This window comes from Anoplopoma fimbria, chromosome 2, assembly GCF_027596085.1.
Source record: "Anoplopoma fimbria isolate UVic2021 breed Golden Eagle Sablefish chromosome 2, Afim_UVic_2022, whole genome shotgun sequence".
Classification (NCBI taxonomy): Eukaryota; Metazoa; Chordata; class Actinopteri; order Perciformes; family Anoplopomatidae; genus Anoplopoma; species Anoplopoma fimbria.
In genome coordinates, this window is record NC_072450.1 from 8563472 (window position 1) to 8585045 (window position 21574).

At 38.2% G+C, this 21574-nt stretch overlaps 1 protein-coding gene across 2 annotated transcripts in view; it reads right to left on the reverse strand.

Annotated features, from left to right (window-relative positions):
* The window catches only part of map2k5 (mitogen-activated protein kinase kinase 5), a 55020-nt gene that overhangs the window by 13774 nt on the left and 19672 nt on the right, over positions 1-21574 (reverse strand). Inside the window, exons 12-21 of one of the 2 annotated variants that reach the window (XM_054620267.1) lie at positions 20750-20811; positions 18551-18599; positions 18369-18442; positions 17091-17141; positions 16889-16960; positions 15646-15675; positions 10540-10566; positions 10162-10194; positions 3138-3199; positions 2014-2059 (exon numbers count right to left, since the gene is read on the reverse strand). In XM_054620267.1, coding sequence (XP_054476242.1) covers positions 2014-2059; positions 3138-3199; positions 10162-10194; positions 10540-10566; positions 15646-15675; positions 16889-16960; positions 17091-17141; positions 18369-18442; positions 18551-18599; positions 20750-20811 — 506 coding nt within the window. The remainder of the gene's footprint in view (positions 1-2013; positions 2060-3137; positions 3200-10161; positions 10195-10539; positions 10567-15645; positions 15676-16888; positions 16961-17090; positions 17142-18368; positions 18443-18550; positions 18600-20749; positions 20812-21574) is intronic. The other variant, XM_054620260.1, reaches the window with a different exon arrangement.

A 21574-nucleotide genomic window follows, 5' to 3' on the forward strand; every position in this document is an offset into this window, starting at 1 on the left:
AGTGTTAATGATTCGAGTCAAAGGTGTCACCCAACACAAACAATGGCGGTTTTCAAATTAAGGCGAACAGTAAGAAAATAATTGAGCAGCAATCACAAGTTGAACTTCCCCAAAAGTAACAGTGCACAGTCTCTCCCTCAAGAGATCCACTTCTGTCTGGAGGAAAGAATTCCCAGTGAGTGTCTAGACAACATTTCTCTTTACTCCTCCTTTCTGGTGTGAGACTGCGAACATACAATCTGTTAGCAGCTCTGCATTTACACCCTCCAGCCCTCCATCCCCACAACACGAACCTCCGCCCCTCCTCTCTCTGTGGACCTAACTGTCGCTGTCCTTGGTCCTGACACAGGAACCGCAGCGTGTTGCAACTCTTAAAAGGCAGTTGGTGCAAACTGCTGTGGCCTTGTGTGCTAATGCTAGAACAGAGGGAATCATCAAACGTTGGGAGGGAGGCGAGCGGTTTGGCCTTTGTACGACTCACTGAGAAGAAAAGCTGGAACTTAGTGAAGTCTTCTCCCTTATCTATAAAACTCTACTGTAGCAGAGTTGCAGCGAAGATAATCTATGGCTCTGGTATTTGAATATTAATCAATTTGACAATTTACAGCTGCTGCATTCTCAGACAGGAAGTTCCTGCCACAGCATCTTAAAAGCACACACACATACATGTATGTACTATACTAAGCCACTTAGAGATGGTACAACAGACAACAGTCATGTTTTCTAAATATGTTTTGCTTTTGTTTATACCTGCTTATATTTTAAGTGGCACCCCTTTCTAAGCTATGGAATCTTTCACACTGTCCTGATGTGATAAAGATGAAGATTTAAAATTCAGACCAAAAAAGAACGTGCTTCATCTGTTGCTGAAGGGTATTATATTTGGGTCTTAGAGAAGAATGGAGTCAGGTTTTATTAAATGCAACAAATAACTCTTGTATAGCGAGTTTGATTTGTTAAAGGTGGGATTCTGTTATTCAAATATGCTGTAATGCTAACTTAGTCCTGTTTATATGAATTATTCATCCTCACCCTCATGTACTACAAAATCCACGGTATTTCAATTATAACATTTTAAAATAATTTACATCCAGTATTCAGCAGATTGAAATGTTACTTTTTGTACATTTCTGTTGTAATCTGTTGGGGTTCAATGATTAAAAACCATTGTGCTGCTTCTGTATACACTCTATAGGAAACAGATTGATGGATTTCCTATTCCAATTAGAAATTGTATTATTTTAGTGAGGACACAACAGAGGCTATTAAAAGTTACCTGAATGTTGTGCAAGCTGTAAAATAGAAAATATGCATGTAAATGAGGAAAGGCTAAAGGCTGTGTATTATAAACTGGAAAACTGGCAAAGTGATTAAAATGTATGAATAAAAAGAAAACAGCACGTCCCTCTTCATGTCTCTTATTTTGCAATTTTAGTGACAGCAAACTCTTAGGAATTTGAAAATTAATTATGTTTTGTACCGTTAGATGTTAAAATGATGAAGTTGACATGGGCACACTTTCTTACAGTTACGGGCACAAAGACAGGCAGACAAACACTTAGAAATAAATTCCCCTTGCTCAAATTTTTCATTACAGTATAAAACTTAATTCTGGTAAACTAAAATGATTTGACTCTTGTACAACAGCCAAGCCCGATTCATTCAGGGTGAAACCAATGCAGTGAATTCAACTAATTATTGCTGAAGTAGGTCTCAGTCCTACCTCAAGGTTTCTCATTGCCCTCTCGCTGACAGCTTTCATTGGTTGCAAAAAGTTCATTACTGTTGTTTCTACATAGCAATCACAACTTTGAGGGTCCTTGACCCAAAACACCTCAATCATTGCGAAAAATACAATTGTATATTCCAAAAGCTGCACACATAATAGAATTATGTTTTAATTGAATTTCTATTGGAATGAATGAATATAACCACCGTCTTTACACAGTTATTCAAAACTTATATTTTTGTGGTCCTTGGAACTATTTAATGAAAGTCTTGTTTTTAACTTACCATAAGGTTATTAGGGGCAGGCCTCTCTTTGGGCTGCCGCCGCATACTGAAAAAGAAAGACACAAGCAGTGTATATCAAGACACTATGCAAACCGTGTTTGTGAATGAGTTAGAGACGCTTCATCGTTTTCATTTATAAATGAATATTCAAGAGGAGCCTTTCATGGCACAGAATAAACTGAAAGAGATGGCTTGATAGACAATAAACACTAAAGCCTCACAGCACAGCACATGTGGTTCAGAAATAATCATTAAATTAATATTTCTAATTTCAATTGATATTTCTTCTTATTGAGAATGCTAAAATTGAAGCAGTTACCGCATTCATTCAGTGGATGTATGTGTGTGTTTGAGTATGTATATTGGGAGCTAGTGCAGGGGCCTGTGTGTAGTTAATCATGTAACTGGTTTATGTATCACAAAGATTGGACCGTGACCCTCTAAGAATAGCCTGTGAGACGATAATGCCGGCCCTGCACCAAGGCGGGGCAGGGCCGGTACCTCAGTCCGTCCTGAGAGAGAGAGAGAGGTGCCCTGTTTGAGTAAATAAAGCAGGCATGGGGGATAAACCACAGATGGTACAGCCGGCTAGTGAGTGTTGCGCACACACACACGCACAGCTTGCATGCGGTTTGGGTGTGTATGTCGATGTTTGTGCAACTGTAAAGGTTACAAGAGGCTAATGAATCAGAGGCAAACACGGGGTAAACATTGTCTTTGTCCTGTTGCATGAGATACCGAAACCATTGCTTGGCTTTTTATTCAATATCAGCGGCACTGAATATCATAGCTAAAACCATTACAACCACAGCGCATTAACACACAGGCAAATGCACTTTAATCCCATTGTGTTACCATTATACCTTTGATTCTTCTACCATAATTTCGTTCGTCTATGTGAAATGCAGCTTGTGGTCTTTGTAATCGTTCAGTCTGGCTCTGCGGGGCTCAGCTGGCAGACTGTGCCACACATATTAAGCTATTATGAACCACAATCACAAACAAAGGCGCTATGTAGTCAAAAGCCGCTGCAAACAGACACAATTCCATTCAGAATGTTAAATAAAATATTTTCAATGACCGTCCTTCTAGAAACAAAGAGTATTAAACAGTAAGTGACTCACCACTGAGTGATGAAGTTAACAAACTTCTCACTGAACTGGCCGACAGGAAAAACTGGAGGATCCTGTGGAGAAGAACAAAACTATTTAGACAAAGTAACATTTTATACTGGGACGATGTTGATAACTCTCTGCTGTGACTGAAGGATCCGGATACAGGTGACTTAAATAAAAAATAGATAAAGGGTGGTTTATATCAACAGGGATATGAACTAAGATTAAGGTCATCCATAGTTTAGATTCATTTGGTTTGAAAATATTAAACCCAATTTGGATGTTATCCTACCTGTGTTGTGCAATTTAATCAAACACTAGATTAATAAAACATAGTTTTATGAATTTGATCAAAGCGTTAAAACATCCATAATGACAAAAAAACAAAAGTTGAATTGGTAGTGCTTTAAAAAAACAAATCATCCTAAAACTTTGGGTTGAAACTTTTTCTTGAGGACTGCTCATGATCTAAGACTAATGTCAAAAAATGCACAAAATTAACATGAATGGTTGGATAAAATAGTAAAAAATTGACAGACTAGAGAAAGAGAAAAATAGAAATAAGTTGACATAGAGGGCCAGCAGTGAAACACAGAGTAACATTCTAATAGCATAAAGCAAGATTTTCCAGCAATCTTAAGTACGTATTCAAAAAAGACAAAGGTGCACAGGTTAAATAAGATCAACACTAATTATACAATTACAACCACAACTTAATGTTCAAAGAGTGTGTAACGTTGAAGAGCCTGGATTCAGTGAAGTTAATAGTTAAGTACCTTTCTTGTACGAACACTTGTGTTTGACCTAAAGGCTCCTCTCTCTCCTCTCTTTCTCCTCGGTGTTCATGGAAGCATTGAGTGGTGATTGGCAGTCTAGTTAATGTACAACACCCACTGGGTGACACAACATTTGTCTCGTTGGGTCAACCAATCAACAATGCCGGCGATTCAAAATGTGAAAGTGCAAATGTAAGAGACACTTCTGTATATTAAAGCTGTCATGTTTTGGATTTCTACCACCATCATTGAGTCCGCCCTAAAAGTAAATCAAATAAATGAAATACAATTGGATTTTTCTTTCATTCCATTTCTTTCATTTCATCCCAGTTGTGAACGAACAATGAACTTGATCAATCAGAAAGAATAGTAAGTTTACCTCTGATAAATGTTCATTCTATCATTACAATTGGTACACAGAAAATCTAGCAAGGGACATTTATTATTATTATTATTATTATTAGTGTTTTCATTTATTTTTAAGGAGTTCTTTTGGTTAGTTAATCTGTTGATACAATACTTAATTGAGACTTAAAAAACACACCAAAGTGATGACAACTGACTGATTCATATAACTTATTATATACATATCTTTTAGCAAACAATCATGCTAATTCAACATTATTTATTTTCCCCTGCACTAACAGCTGTGGAGCTACTCACTGGCAGTCTGTATGTTTTCAGAGTTTAGCAAATGTGTGAGAATGGCAGGTAGAAAACGTGATGCCAATAACAAGGTTTGGTACAGAAGGAAAAGGGCGGTTGTTTGGATCTACTTTGTAATGCTGTGAAGAGAGAAAGTGAGTGTTAAGAAAGTAACGTAAAGCTTTAAAATACTACCAATCTCAAGAGAAACCTGACTGTGCACCAGGAAACAGAAACTGGGGTAGTTTAAAATGTTATAAAGTGTGTTAAGCCATTCAGATGAATTTCTGAATGGTGAGGAATTTATGTTCTGACTACTAAATTTAACAATTTATGTATTTTACAGCATATCAGACAACCTACCTGCATTTTTAAAATCATGATTAATCATAAATATTGGCTCTTGAAGATATAACAAAACTGTTCAAACCTATAAAATGTTCATAGTTCTCTTTAACTATCAAGAGACTAAAATTGACTCAAAATATGAGGGTAACTCACTTGGACATTTCATCTCAGAACGACGACTAAATATTGCTGCCAAAATTAACAGTGTGTGTGTGTGTGTGTGTGTGTGTGTGTGTGTGTGTGTGTGTGTGTGTGTGTGTGTGTGTGTCAGGCCTGTGACATGTTGTCAATGGAGGGTCTGTGAACCATGTCATGTAGAACAGCTGGGCCAGACTGCCCCTCTATTACTGCCCCTCACCTCATTACTCATCCATTTACCCATTATCACTCTGATTCTTTTTCTTACTTTTGCCGGTTGTTAATATTTACTTATTTAACCCTTAATATCCTTGGAGAAATTACTCGAAACATTGAATAGCAAAAGCGGTCAAATTATCATCTGTATTCTCTTTTTTTTGTCTCAATGTCAGTGAACTTAAGAAGTGAGAATCGTATCAAATTGTGTGTGAAAAGCACAGGATTAACATTTTCCTCTTTAAAAATCTTCCTCTATGTGCTACTGATTGTTTAAATGTGACACACTGCAAGACAGATGTTTACCTGAGATAGTAGAAGAAATATCAGACAATATCAAAACTAAGTTGACCAGAAAAGAGTAGGTGTTCAGTCCTAGATTTACAATATCAGCAGTGACATCATATGATATGAACAAAGATATGAACAGAAATACACAGATATGCACAAAAATCATATAGCCTGGGTCCACAACAGGGCGTTTATTCAAATGCAGGGAATTAAACCTCTTTACATCTGAAGCCCTGCTGTGCCAGTAAAAACACCTCTGGGCAGTGTTCGCTATTCCTTAATGCTCTGATCGGCAGGCTCCCGCAAAGCATGATGCATGAACCCATTTAAATTAACAAAGGAATGGGTTCCCTTCTAATCTCACTGCACTTCACAGTGCTGCCGCCGCTTGGATGAGCAATATATCATTGCACGTGCACATACACACAAACACAGGCGTGCACAAACAAATGCCCTTGAGCAATGCACAGCACAAGCCTGAGTGTACACTGCGTTTAGAGGGAGAGAACCAAATAATTTGCAGCTACTGTACTATGGCACGCACACACACACACACACACACACACACACACACACACACACACACACACACACACACACACACACACACACACACACACACACACACACACACACACACACACACACACACACACACACACACACACACACACACACACACGCGATTGGATCAATTGGACCCACAGTTTGCGTAAAGTGTTGACTACACAAACTAATTTATATGTTGTGTAGGCTACATCTGATACAAAATCTCCATGCACTTTCCCCACATATCTGCATGCACCTTTTTTGCAGACACTAACACACATTCATGCATGTATTCATGTCTCCAGCTGAGAGGAACAACACTAAAGCTTTGATGTGGCAGCAGGCAATGGCACAAAAGACAAGCAGGCTGATGAAAGTGGCTAGTCCTAGTGAATTATTCCTCTGGTTGTCAATGCACTCCACTATGAGACGGAGCACACACACTACGAGGGTACAAGGGTACAAGTAAATATACATGTCATTGCCAGGAAGCAATTATTAGGCAAAATTAGATCAGTAATTACAGGCTTGAAAAATAAAGTGGGAGTTCTTTATTAGTGGAGCCACTTGCTATTCAACACACATTAATGGCACATTAATGAGGATGGACAGCGGACAGATGGTGGGAACAACTACAGGGAACTTCTTGTTCAAGACACAGACTGAATAAGGCGAGAATGTTTCTCTGCCATACACTAATACCAACACACATTTATAAAGATACACAGGATCATTTCTAACGGTGTGTCGTATTTAGATAGACTTAAATGGAGGACGGATAAAGTAACTAAAAATTGAACGACCATGAGGTTGGGGCTTATAGAAATGTCTAGTATTTATATCTTTTTTCATATCCTTTCTATAGCAATGTCGAAATGTTTTACAGCAATATTTACGTCAGTTGGTCGACACTTTACGTTCTGATCTTTGCATGTGGGAGCGAGCTGCTGTTTTGCCGTCATGGAAAGGGCACAACACGCAGAAACTTTCTGGAAGGTTTACCAAAAGCAGGTCCCGATTACAGGCATATTTGGAGTGCAGGCTATCCATTATAAATAACCGGCACAACTTTTTTCGTGTTGACCTTAAATGGACTAAAGACTAAAGTACACAGACATGTGTTTATGTAGGAACAGTTCCTCTGTTGTACCACCTACAACGGTTTATAAAAAATGTAATAATTTATGCAGAAACTGTGCACACATCATTATAACAGGTAATAATTAAATGTATCGTTGCAAATGTTGTATTGGTATCTAAACAGGTCAGGTTTGTTTAATAAGAACTGTTGTGTTCATTTTGCACCAAAGTTCTTGTGTTTCCATGTGTTTATTTCATAAAGACTATTTATTTATAGAATCACCAGAAAACATGCTATGAAGTGATATATATCATGTGATATGAAATTAGCTTTATCGTGATAGAAGATTTTAGTCACAGTGCCAAACCCTACATGAGGTACCACTGTTTCTCAATATAACTTAAGTCTTACTTGAATTGAACATACAAGTGGTGAATTGTGGACAGCTTGTTCCGTGGATTAATAACACAAACTAGGACACTGTTTCTAAAAGAGATATATTCTAGATAAGAATATATCTTCTAGGTAAGTGAGAAAAATGTGTTTTTGTAACTTGGGTAAACTGCCTTGGAAATGTCCATCTATATGTAAGCTGTGTCTTTTAACCACTTTTTCTCTTACATTTTATCTTCTACTGATGTCATGAATTTCAAGGTCACTCTCTTTGCCACAGAACATATTTCAGAATCTTTGTTCCTCTGTGCAGCCACCCTTAAATATGGAGAAATAATAGGAGAAAGTTACAATCCTCTGTGTGTCTGTTGATGTCTCTACCTACTTTTGTTATCTCCCTATTTATTTGGTCTTTATTTGTAGCTTCATGAGACTCAGATCTTTATTTGAGCCTTTCTCAGTCATGCCTCACTGTGTGTTTGATAGAAAAATGAAGACAAAATAAAGGCAGACTGTTACACTCCACCCCCCGCCACACATATACCTCTAGCTACAATAATATTAATGATCCACTCACAGAAGCCTATTACTCATTCAGCCATTAAAGCAACTTTCAAATCCCGAGTGGATAAGTCACACACAATAGCAAAGCATCACAGCCAAAGAAAAAAGTATTTGGATCACTTCTACAGTTTGTATTAATGGGCAATACTTACTAAATGTCAATGAGTCAGATATATAATTTATCACATCTGCTATGATGTTAAAGTCAGGTGTGTTAAGCTCAATTAAAATGACTTTAGCATTAAATTAACTACTCCAAGGGAAGTTCACAATGCCTCCAAATTCTATAAGTTATACTTTAATGATAATAAACTTTATTTTTAAAGCCCTTTTCCAAACATCTAGTCTTGAGTCAGGACTTGCTTGAGGATATGAGGCTGCACTCTGGCTCAGAGTGTTGCAGCAATTCAGCAATTCAACTGGGAGCTGAACTAATGCTAACCTTTGGTCAATTTAGAAAAATCTACAGCTACAAATAGAAACATTTAAATGTTTGCTTTGGAGGCTTTCTTTCCACTAGTCTGAAATAAGACATGTAATGGAAGCAAAACAGTGGATTTCTGCCTGAGTTGTCTTCCCTTAAAGAGGTTCTGAACTTCTCTGGTTATTCTACTGCACATTTAACTGTATATACTTCCTAACTCTAGTGCAGTCCTCAACCTTTAAATTCTATCTGAGCGACTATATCTTTCTAAAGAGTGCTTATCCTCTTGTCTCTGCATTAGCTGGGACGGTAAGGTAATGCTGGCTCGCTAAGGGACGACATAAATGTTCTACTGCCTCAAGGGGAGCACCAGGACAAGGCACGGGGAAAATAGTTTTGAGTGATGCCTCTGTCTAGCTGACTAATGAACAGTTCAGCCCGGGTCAATCCATTACAACCAAAAGCATTTAATTATTAATTACGGCCAAAGCTATAGGCAGTTAAGGGCAAGTGACATTGTATGTTAAATGTGCGATATAGCTGGTGATGAGGTTTTAAGGGGCTGGTTTAGGCTGCAGAGGTTTTGTGGCATTTCTGCTTTTAGTGCACGTCAGCAAAGAACTCAAAAAAAAGGAGAGAGAGGAGGGAAAGGTTGTGATTGCTGCTTTTGATGAAAAAAAAAAAGGCAGTGTGAGCTTACACATTCATGTACACCGACATAATAAAATAGCTTGTCCATGCATCAAGAAATCGAAAACTGTGTGTGTGTGTGTGTGTGTGTTGGGAAAAAGAGAGGTGATATGAGAGCATTTCAGTATCAGATGTTATCTAGGTAAACTAATTATAAAGAAGGTCATAAATACGGCGAACATCACTTAAAACTGATTTCATCATATACCTCTTATTATTGCTGTTTATTTTTTTGGAGTGGGGTTATTCCAGTGTTAAAATTAAATACAAGTGAAATGTGAAATCTTTGGAAAGTGGAAGAGATTGAGTGAAGGTTGAATTTTAAACAAAGAAAAAAAAAGGCCATCTGTTTGTTGACAGATATTTTGGTTAAAATGACATCTTATGAATTATGTCACCTTTTTTTGTATCTGTTGCTGTATTGTTTGTTCATCTTAGTTTGTTTTTGCATATTCCCTTTTTTGTTTTTGCATGGTACGACTGCTGCTTTTATAGGCGTGTATGTTTAGATGTTGTGTTTACATTGTGAAATAATAAAAAAATGGATTTAGTAGATCATATTAGTTAATGTGCCATTATCAGCCTTTTTAGTTTTGTGTTATTCCCTTTCATATAGAAACAAACACCCAGTGCAGTCATAAGAATAGTCCTGGATAAACAAATGCTTTGGTATTGGCTCTGGAGTACACAGAATTCATTGCTGTGTATGTGTGTGTGTGTCACCCATGACAGGTCCAACCTCTACAGTAATGTGCGTGTGCATATGTGTATTGCCTGAGGCAGTTGCATAGGGTGAAGGGTTGAGTGAATGGGGAGCAAAGCCGCCTGAGTGGTTTGCTTCATTAGGAAACAAAATATAAGCTTTCCGGGCCATTAGGACTGACTTTAGATGCAAAAGCACATAAGACGACGACTCACCTCATCAACGATGCATTGCAGTAACTGGAGAGGCTGGAAGAGGAGAGACACAGTGAGATGAAAAAAACATGTCGGCCTTCATGGAATTTCTTGGCAATAGGGAAAATCAATAGTGTGATAAAAAAAAAAGTATCTACTTAGATTAATCATATGCAGCGAGCTCAGGCGAAGCAATCTTTCAGCTCCTGTACGTTTTTATTATTCCATAATGGCACCTAATGTAATACCAGCAGTTTATCCACCATCTAATATTTCATTGCAAAAATGCAATTTTAGTGTTTTTTTTATTTTCAAATGAGAGAGTCAACCAAGAGTAACAGACTATAGTGTGGGAGACCTGTATTTTCTTTATTCCTATTCTAACGCAATAAAACTCACCATTAGAGATCCTTGATTTTTCTGAATCTGTAGGGCAAGACAGAGAAGATAGGACGAGGCAATATGTAATTAGCGTGTCATAATCAAGACGTTGCACTTGGACACATTATGATCACTAGGAGAAAATTATTGTTTTCCTGTTGGCAATTTGTGAGTATGCGTTAACACCATTTACATAATGAAAACACACAAATGTTAATGGCCTTGTTCTCATTTGTGGAGAATGGGGGTAAAAGATCCACTAATGCTAATTTTCAGAGTAGTACTTTATTCATACCCTCCAGGTTATCTAGATGTGCTGGGATAACTGTTACAAACAGCAAGCTTTGTAATGAGCATGCTCAATGTGTCGATTTCTCAGGTGAAGCGCTGACAATAAACAGGCCGGGACACGGTAAGTTACCTGCATAATGATGACTACAGGGTTACAGAGAAAAAAAAGGGATCTCAGAGGGCATGTTTGAAGTCGCAGAAGAAAAGATAACCCCAATAAACTAGTGTTGGGCTTGGAGATCACAGAAAACAAAATAAAGAAACATACATCTTAGACATTCTATACGTATTTCATTTACTAAATTAAGTTTATACAGTCACTAACAATCCAAACAAATGAAAGAAAAAAAAACATAGCTAGAATATGAACTTTTAATTTGAAAGATCTAGACACTGAACCTATGAGATACTTTTATAGTGACACTACAGTGAAACTATAAAAAGCAGTTAGTTTCCCTGCGTAAAACCCCCAGGGCTGAACTCATTAGAACAATCAGTTTTAATTTCTAAAAACCTGAATTTATACCTCCATCATATAGACTAAATTATATAAGCCCTGAAAACTAGGCTCAGCTAAACGCCTGAGAATGTTTGGTAAATAAATTGCTCATTTCTCTGGATCTTTTGACAGTGCATTAGAGCACTTATTGATTCACTCAATTAAATACAGGTTTTCACACTCTGCAAATACCAAGAGACTCCTAAACCGCCTCTATATCCAGTTTTACCTGATTCAGACACATTAAAGGCAACTATGGAAAACGAATTTGTTCAGAAATAATTACTAGGACAAAATTGCGTGCTGCTCCAGGGGTTGAAATTGGATAGTGGGAGACTAACTTATTCAAGCATAATTGAGCACTTATTCTTCTTGTACGAGGTAGCTTGACCACATATCAAAAACAGAGCTTTGAGAATGCCTCCTTATCTTTCTCTCTTAAGAGCCTCATCAATGTGGGCTGATTATCTAGTAGACATATCATTATCTGCATGTTCGTCCTGAGGGCAAACATTGCTTGATATGACATTTACACTTAAAGACTTTCCAATAATTAATTTCTTTACATTTTCTTCTGATACCTCGTCTTAGAATAACAAACAATTATATGTTTGACTATAGGACTGTGTATCAGCTGTGTGTACTACTACATGACAAGGAAGTTGTGTAGAACTTTGGCTTTATGTGTCTCTGAGCTGGAGAGCCCTGATACAAGTGGCTTTGTGACGATTTCTGAGCCAGATCAAGCTTTTTCCGTTTTTTTAAAGTATCACATTGGGCCCCAGCGTGATAATAAGAAGTCACAATTTTGAGATATCAAATGATTTCTGTTCCTTTCAAGAGCCGTTCAATAAACACGTCTAAAAGATCAGATGGCTCGTTCCGTCCTTAAGAATTTCAAAGATTTTTCTTCAAAGGTAAGGAATATGAAAACTCTTACAAAAGGCTCCCTTTTGTGATCAAAACCATCAATTTCAACGAAGGTTAACATGCATGTTCTGGTTATGGGCAAGGGCAGTGCCACTCAGGGAACATTGAGATATCACTATAATAAGAGGGGAAATGGAGAGAGGTCCTTTTCTCAGTTCTTTTCTTTACTGTTAGGTCAACAACAACTAAGTCACTCTGTTAGCAAGTGAAACATGCAGCTCTTCTCTGACTTCCTCCAAACTGAAAAGCCTATTTATGCTTATACTTACCTGTTTGATTTGCAATAGAATTAGTTTTATCAATGTCAAAATAATACATCTTAAAAATAGTTCACTAATAATCAGCTCTATAGGGAAGACTAATACAAAGTTATGCAGACGTTGTGCATTATTGAAAAATGTTTTGGTGACAATAACTATCATTGTGATAAATAGTGAGAGATGTAGTGAAGTTTTTTATACTTGAGATTGAAAGGGAAGGCTCAATATTTTTTTAATCTAAAGCCTATGAGGGAAGCCTAATACACTAACTAATTACTTACAGAAGGAAATGTTACCACGGAAAGTATCAACAAGTTTGGAGCTGGCATAAGGTGCTGAAGAAATTACAGCAAACACTGTTTCCAACACACACACACACACAGGACTCAGTGCTACCACACCGTTTCTTTCCATTTCATTTGAGAGGAAGAAACAAAGTAACAAAGCTAAAGCGTCTGTGCTGTTTGATGGATGCACTGATGTGTAATGGAAGCTCCTGAAACACACACACGCAAATAACTGACATGGTATTTCATCCAAAAATTCAATCAAATTTGTGAAAATGTGACAAAATCCAGTGAAAACAAAAACAACCATAGAGCAAACAAATCAATCAGAAGCAATAGTGCTGGCGGCTGTATACACATCACATCAGGTCTGGTGTCTTCAAAGACTTTCAGAGCGAGCCGTGCAAAAACTCCATTAACTCCTGACAAAGGACGCAAATGAATCCCGACATGTGGTGAAGTGGATTTAAAGAGACCATCTCTAATCATGACAAACATGAGGTGATGATTCCACTGTGTGTGTGTATACACAAAAGAATGAACGGGGGATAATGCATCAACTAACCACAAATGAATGCATCTGGCAAGCAGAATGGAAACGGTGAACAAAATATACCAAATAATGTTAAAATTGGCTTTTAAAAAGTGCAAATCGTGAAGAACTCAAAGCCAAATTCAACTTTAACAACTCATTCTGTATCTTCCACAGGTCTACAACTCAGATGCCACTGATTCTCTTCTAATCTCTCTCTCTCTCTCTGTTTCATCTTCTCCAACTTCCCCCTCAATATGTACTAAAATGTTCTCTGTGAAGTGTAGCAGGGGTTTGTTGCACAGACAGCTGTGCCAGCGTCTGCAAAAATGACAGCTTAGGCCCGAGGACTTTGGCTGGCTGCGCCTGACGAGCTGGATCCGAGCGCTCTCGCCACACCGCTCTGCTACAGCCTGCAGGTGAACTGTCTGCAGTACCATATGGAGTCAGGGGAAAATTAACACTGAGAGGAGGGAACGCTGCGTGTTAGTGGAGAGTCCAAACTATGAACTGGGAGGTGTTTCTAATATTTTGTCCACCCCCCTTTTCTATCGATGACGTTAGATTAAAATACCATTTGCCAAAAATTTCACAAACAATTAACATGATAATGGAAGCATTAAATGAAGGAAGGAACAGACATGCCCAAGGCTGTAGTCACACACACACACTAGACACACATATTGATCATTGTGTGACATTTACATCACTAAACAATTTAAGTTGTGTATAAACACACCTTTGCTCCCTCGCACAAAAGGCTTGCATATGCTTTTCATCATAGCTCAAGAATCAATGATCAACAGAAAACAAGTGAATAGCTACACCACGATATGTCGGGCGTATAATCGAACAAAGACTTCCTTTTCTGTGCGCCATCGTCAATACTATTAACAACTTGAGACAAGCAAACGGAGTGCAGACATCGTTCACGACCGGATAGTTTCACAAGCAGACAGTTTACGAGCTAATTTTAACTAATAATAAGCAAAATAATCAGACATATTACTTGCATTCAACCAAAGCCAGCTCAAACGTGATTGGTCCTTACTACTCGGACTATTAACAGACTACAAAAAGAAACTAGAACTCTTCCAATAACAAAATGTCAGAGTTTCTGGATTCATAGGCAGATATCTGCATATAGCGATTATCACAACTGTAATTTGAGGCTGTTTTCTGTGGAGGTATGAAACTAGGCACGTAATTAATTATTGTAAAAACACGTTTGGGTTACTCTCAGCACATAATAGATAACTTTAATAGGATAACATCTTCAAGTGAAGGTAAGTGACGTCAACATCCAAAACACTTATGGCCTTAAAGAAATTTTTATTTTTTATTTTAAAGCAAAGATGCTGAGATTTTAAGACTCAGTCAACTCCAATGTTTAGGAAAAGTTCCTCTTTCCCAGGAAGAGTAGTTGACATTGTGAGAGGAAGCAGTCGATTATGCAGTCCCTTCGTAGATACTGCAGTGGTTGTTACATCATACACAGAAAATGGTCAAATGTGCAAACACCCACAACACTGTCTATAATTATTTTCCTATTATTTTGTAGCTAGTGTCCATGTGTTAAATTAGAAATTAAAACCCACAATAGGTTATTAAAGCATCATTTTCACACCATCACACTGTAGTTTAAAGAACAAACTCTTCATTAGATGAAATGTGTACAATCACATTTGGTGAAGGCAGGTGGCCAGGAGGTAACCTGAGGTAACCATATTTAGATTGCTCCGCTAGGGATTAGTGAGATAAACCCATCTTAAAGGGCTAATTAAGACTTGATGGGATTGGGAAGTCACTTTGGAGGTCGGCAATTACATTTGAGCAGGATTTTAACTTAGTGTAATGAGGGGAGAAAGAAACGAACCCAAACAGTAAATTCATACATTTAAAGTTGTAGAGAGTTATACAGATGAAAGGAGATTATCTTTTGAGGTCAACAGACCTCTTAGTCTCATTCAGGGACTTTAAACAGGTTTACATGATTAGTGCCTTACATAATAGTAACAGCAAAATTTCTAAAAATGATTTGATACATTTTAAATAATTGGAGAGCTCTTTAAAAAGATAATTTACTGTGGAGAATTTTTAAAAAAGGTAAATCATTTTTGTAATCATCTTATTAAAAAAATCTAATAAAAAAAGAATTGTTTAACCACTAATGACATAGTTACTACTGTAAACTAACTAAACTGTTTTATTGCAACAGGAATCATCACAGCGAAATACCTTGAAAAAGTTCTGATGTTTTTATGGAGAGATTGATGAAATAATTACCCTAATATACAAATGAATGAAACGCAGAGAATAACTCACCTGTGGATAGGGGAACATGCCCAACGCTAACTGTGTAAAGAAGACAGAAATAATTAGAGCTGCAGGGTATTCTTAGATTCATTTTGAGACATTTATAATGATTAAAAACCCCTGGGAAAAGGTTGAGTCAGTACTGGGCCTGTGCAAACATCTGCAAATACGTATACAAACTAATGCAACACAACCAAACAGACCCTCCATAATGCTTACATTTTTTACTTACAATCAGCAATTGTTGTAACTTTATATTTTCATTTTAGGCTGTGCCTCATATTTTACTTACCCTCCTGACAGATACTGTGTGTGTGAGTACAGATGCAATAATGTATACATGCCTTTCCAATGCCTTATGTCTTAATGACATAGAATTCAAGACACAGAGGAAAAAAAACCAAATTCTGCTAAAGCCACTGATGCATGCAGAACTTTAGACTTTCTGTCTTTGAGGTAAGCTTAGTGCCCACCTGCTGATGTCACTTCTTCATCAAACAACATAAGCTTTTAGTTAATAACCCCCCCACGATTACCACCTGCGGAGAACAAGCTAGAGGGATAAAGAGAAGCAGGACGGGATTGTGGGACGCTTGTATGTACAATGTGCGTTATTTTGGCCGGGGGGGTTGGGTGACAGCTCTCCCTGACATTTGGCAATTCACTTGGGGTGGGCATTTTTCATCTTGGTCAAGGGCAGCTTATTGGCAACATTACGTTATTAAAACGTCAAAACGTTCACAGTCTTTCCTTGAACATAAACAGACCAACTCGTAGACTAAAGATCAATCCAAATTGAGCCATTTCATTTAGCTTAATCCACAGCTAGAAACAAAGAGAACAGAACCAGGAGGCTCCACTGCTATACAGCTCCATCTTTATCACACGGAGATCATGTCAATACTTTTGACAAGGCTCCTTTGTCCTGAACTCATCCATTACGGTTATAATTGTAATAATATTAAACATTATTGACAAACAAAGGCGAGGCAGAAGCCACAAATCATTTGTAATACTGCAGAGGGAGAGCTGTGGACAGAAACAGATGGAGAATCAATAGTGTCAGTGGGAGGACAAGAGACCAGGGAACGTTATGCTGGAATTAAAACGTTATTTTAAAACACAGGGCGTCAGTCAAGCACTCTAGCTATTGTGCAACAGACAGCCTAAATACATATTACACTTTTGCTAGAATTTTTAGCGTCCCCTCAAATGCCAGTCATAATGTGAAGCCATAAATACTTTGTCTCACCTCCATGAAAGAGATTCCCACACTCCAGACATCTGCGTGGATACCATACTGCTCTCCTGATATCCTTTCCGGCTGTGGAGCAAAACACATATATCAAAAAACTGTAAGTTAGAGGCTCTGATTCCTGTGTTAACTCATATCTTCACTTAGTGTACAACTTGAAATGATTTGACACGAGACTGAACTTTAAAGGGCCACTCACCGCCATGTACGCGTTTGTTCCCACGTACGTTTTGGCAATAGAATTCACCAACTGCAAAATAATTGAATCACCAGTGAATAAGCAAATAATTATGCTGCATATCAATGTAAATTCACGCTATTTAAGTGACCATAATGAGGTACCTTAACCCTTATAAATAACTCTTAAGAGTCATTACTTTATTGTCCTATATTAGGGAATAAAAAAAAAATTGGGAGCTGGACCTCACTTACATTATCTGTATCTATTGACATGTCAGGTTGATATTTTGGGCTGCTCTCAACCCTCACACAAGGGAACAGGGGTAAGACAAGGAGACATTAGTGAGTCCGTGTGTGTGTTTATGTGTGTGTGTGTGTGTGTGTGGATACAATAGCACATGCCATCAATGACAGGACTGTGATAATGAGTGTCTGTTCCCTCATGGCTGTTTTTTTTTTCTTTTTCTTTTAGCATGCCCTACAATGTGAGAGGGGGAGGGGGGGTATATGTGTGAAAGAGAGATAAACAGAAAAATATAGTTAAAAAAAGACAGAGGACAAGTCAATGCTGCTACTGTTAAACATGCAGGGGTGTAAAAAAAAATTCACCTTGGAGCTTCCAAGAAAGTGGAGGTTAAAAATGAATAACAATTTGCCACAGAAAGGATGGTGTGTGTGTGTGTGTGTGTGTGTGTGTGTGAAAAGGGAGACAGAGTCCCGGGGTTGATGTTTTAGGGAACGCTGAAGGTCTGTCCCTGATGATTACATTGCAAACACACACACGCTGTCACACACACACACACACACACACACACACACACACACACACACACACACACACACACACACACACACACACACACACACACACACACACACACACACACACACACACACACACACACACACACACACACACACACAATGACTGGGCTATTGTCTGCCACCCACGCTTTCCCCACATCTACTGAATACATATCAATGAGGCTTTGCAGTTGTGTGTGCGGGTCATAATTATAACAAGTGATTTTTTTGGGAGGCTGCAGAACAATGGTGGGGGTGGGGGGCGGGGGGGAGTTAATGTGAGAGGAAAACCCTTGGGACAGCACCGATGATTTGAGTTGAAAATGAATGCAGTGATTGAAACGTTGACCATATGCAGACAGATGCACACACACACACACAGATTGCACAGGACTGTGGTGATGCAGCTATAGACCATTGTTTTCATCCCCCTCCTCTCTCTCTCTCTCTCTCTCTCTCTCTCTCTCTCTCTCACACAAACAAATCAGTGTACCTGTGTGCTGACACCAAAGTCACAGAGCTTGACTTGTCCTCGGGTGTTCACCAGCATATTGGAAGGCTTGACATCTGCGGAGACAAACTGCTTGATAGAACTGCAACATCAGCACTCTACAGCTTTATCAACTCTGTTCTTTTTTTTTTTTTTTTTTTTTTTAATAACACTACCTTACTCACCTCTGTGAAGTATCTTCAGGCTCCACAGATACGTCAGGCCTTTGACTACCTAGAGACACAAATGAAAGAAAAAAAATAGGTTATGATTCAACGTTTAACCAGCATATGTGGATTAATAATGAAATGTCACGGCTAATGTGGAGTGGTAACCTCCTGTTGAACTATACAAACTTAACTTATAGGTAGGATAATAAATGACAATGACCCAGTTTACACCGAACAAACTAGCTGTCACTTGAACAAGATTCACCCTGAAATACTGAAAGGTTCGGATACTGCTGCTCTGTCATGGTTCACACATGTCTCTAATGTTGTATTGATGCTGCCCTTAGATTGCTAATCAGCAGTGGTGCTCTCCGTTTCACAAATGAGGACCAGAGGGTATGTTGACACCGATTAGCCTTCTTGTGAAATCCTGAACACTGGAGAGGAGACACTGGCCAATTTTTAAACCTCACAATAAGGAGCAACAGTGTGGTTTTCGTCCTGGCTCTGGATGAGTTACCCTTTTTTGACAGATTGGTAGATATTTTAGGTGTCGTAGTAATTTGCTACGCTGATGTGCTGTTTAAATCTGGAATTCGGCTTTAAACTGTGTTTCCTGAGGACTTCTGAAAAGAGTGCTATGACAGAATGGGCTTTGGAGGAAGAACTGTGGAGGCATTCTGGACAATAAAGGTAAATTATATATACTGTGGGCCCTGGATTCCAACATTTCTGTTTTCATGGTTTTATGGACACGAGCAGCCAGGGTCTATAGAGACCTTAGAATAGCATTACTGCCATTAATGCAGGATTTTGTCATCTTGGCTTCCTCTGACTGTGAACATTGGTTCTACCTTTTAAGTGATGTTTTCCAATTTTAAGACAATAATTAACTCTACCAATACTTCCTCTAATTAATACACCCAGTCACTCAACCCAGGAGAATCAGCTACTTTTCACTCTCAACAGCAGGAAAAAGTATCCTGAAATTGAATCTAGCTTAGGTTTGTTAGCTTCACTACTAAAAGGGAGATCTGAGTTGCACATTAAAGTTCTCAATTTGCCAGTAAATCTTTGTTTCACTCCTCAGTTGTGGTCACAAACTATGCGTAGTCACTGAAATAATAAGACTGCAGATACAAGCGACCAAGAAAATGTGTCTTCGCGGGGTGATTTGTCTCTTTGGGGGTAAGCAATTAAGAAGGACCTCAGTAATGAGACGTTTCTCCTTCACATTGAAGGAAATACATTGAGTTTGTAGTAAGTAAGGACGCCTCCGTGCTGCCCCTCCTTTGATGTGTAATGTCTACAATGACTGGCAGGAGACACAGGGGGTTAAAAAAAACACTGATGAGAGCCACTCCTTTTTATTGTGCATCCATTGCAGGTGCATCATTGGTTAAACGCATATGACTCTACCGCCTGGCTAGATTCGTACAACGTTCTTATAGTCATTATAGTTTTGTTTAAGTATTACTCATTTCCCAATGTGTAAAGCTGCTTTTTCCATTTATGTGATGTGGGAGCTTCTAGATTCTAGCCTTTAGGCTCCTGTCATCCATCTCTGATGCACGACAACCTCTGTGGTAAATTAAGAACGCCCAAAAGCTCTCTGAAGTCCTGCTGCCTCAAAAAAGCGGTGGTGTGAGTACAACAACTGCAGTCTGCAGCTTCACTCACACCCTCTTGGGTGCTTTTCCTTCTGTGATAATTAACAACTGTGACAGTGGAAAGGAGGGAAAGCTGCGAATTAGAATTAACACTGACTAAATAGCTGTCATTGTTTGATTACGGAAGAAGTTAAAGGGAGGGGGAAAGAGGAGGTGAAGACAGGAGAAGGGTAATGAGTGCGGAGAAAAAGAGTCATGCATTTATCAACATCAAGGCCATTTCTATCAAACTGATAGTTTTTATTGAGAGTAGAAAGGGATGGAGAAAGGGAACGAGGGGAGGATAACAACGCTGACTTTGTCCATCACTTCACCAAATACCAGCTAATTGAAAAATTCACACCTGTGTTTTCACTTTAAATGAATAAAATATTCCTCAGACCTGTTCAGTATATATCCGAATAACAGGTTGCATTTAAAACTAGGACACACATGGGTTAATCACACTCTAATACACTTAAATAAAAACTCCAGAACGCACATCTTGATTCAACTGCTTTAAAACTACTAATATAGAGATTTTGCGTATTTAATGAAAACTTACTGCCACTGCGATCCTCCCCAGTACGTGCTCTGGAATTCTTTTGTACACGTCCAGAGAACCACCTGCAAAAGACAAAAGTATTAATTCAGGCGACGATTTAGTATGAACACATTTTGTACAATTTATTTCGTGATATCCAAATGTCTTTTTCACAAAATCTAATTTATATTGGCCATGCTGATTGCAACACCAATCCTAACAACAGAAAAAACAGCTAATGCAATTTCAACTGCTCCAGATCTAAATTAGGTCAACAAGCATTTAACAGTTGCCAAGAAATAACTGTTGATCCTCTTGCACAGGATATTTATACAAACCAGAGAAGAAAATGATCCTTTTAAAAAGTTTCTCCATCAGTGTGGACATTCTCAGAATATAGTCTACACGTGTAATTATATTAAAATGTTTTAATTCCACTTTACATGACACTTTAATTGTAATTGTTTAAAATGTATTTGTCATATTTATAAAACAAGAAACAAGATGCTAAATGTATTGATCTTTTCTTATGCAATCACATTTTTAAAGCAATGTAATTTCTTGTTTGCAATAATCAATTACAAGTGTAAAATGATTGATCAAAGAAAAGTTCCATGAAGTAAAGAGTGCTGAGAGGTTAGACCGAGTTTGCTGACAAGCTGGCAAACGTGTGAAACAGGGGAATCACTGCATTAACACACACTTGGACAAACACACACACACACTAAAAACATAGACAGTCCCTCATCTCACACCAATCTCGAAACACACGTACAAAACGCACCTACAAATGCACTTAAGTCAAGATTTATCACGCCCTTGTAGCTTTTAGCACACAGGCATGCT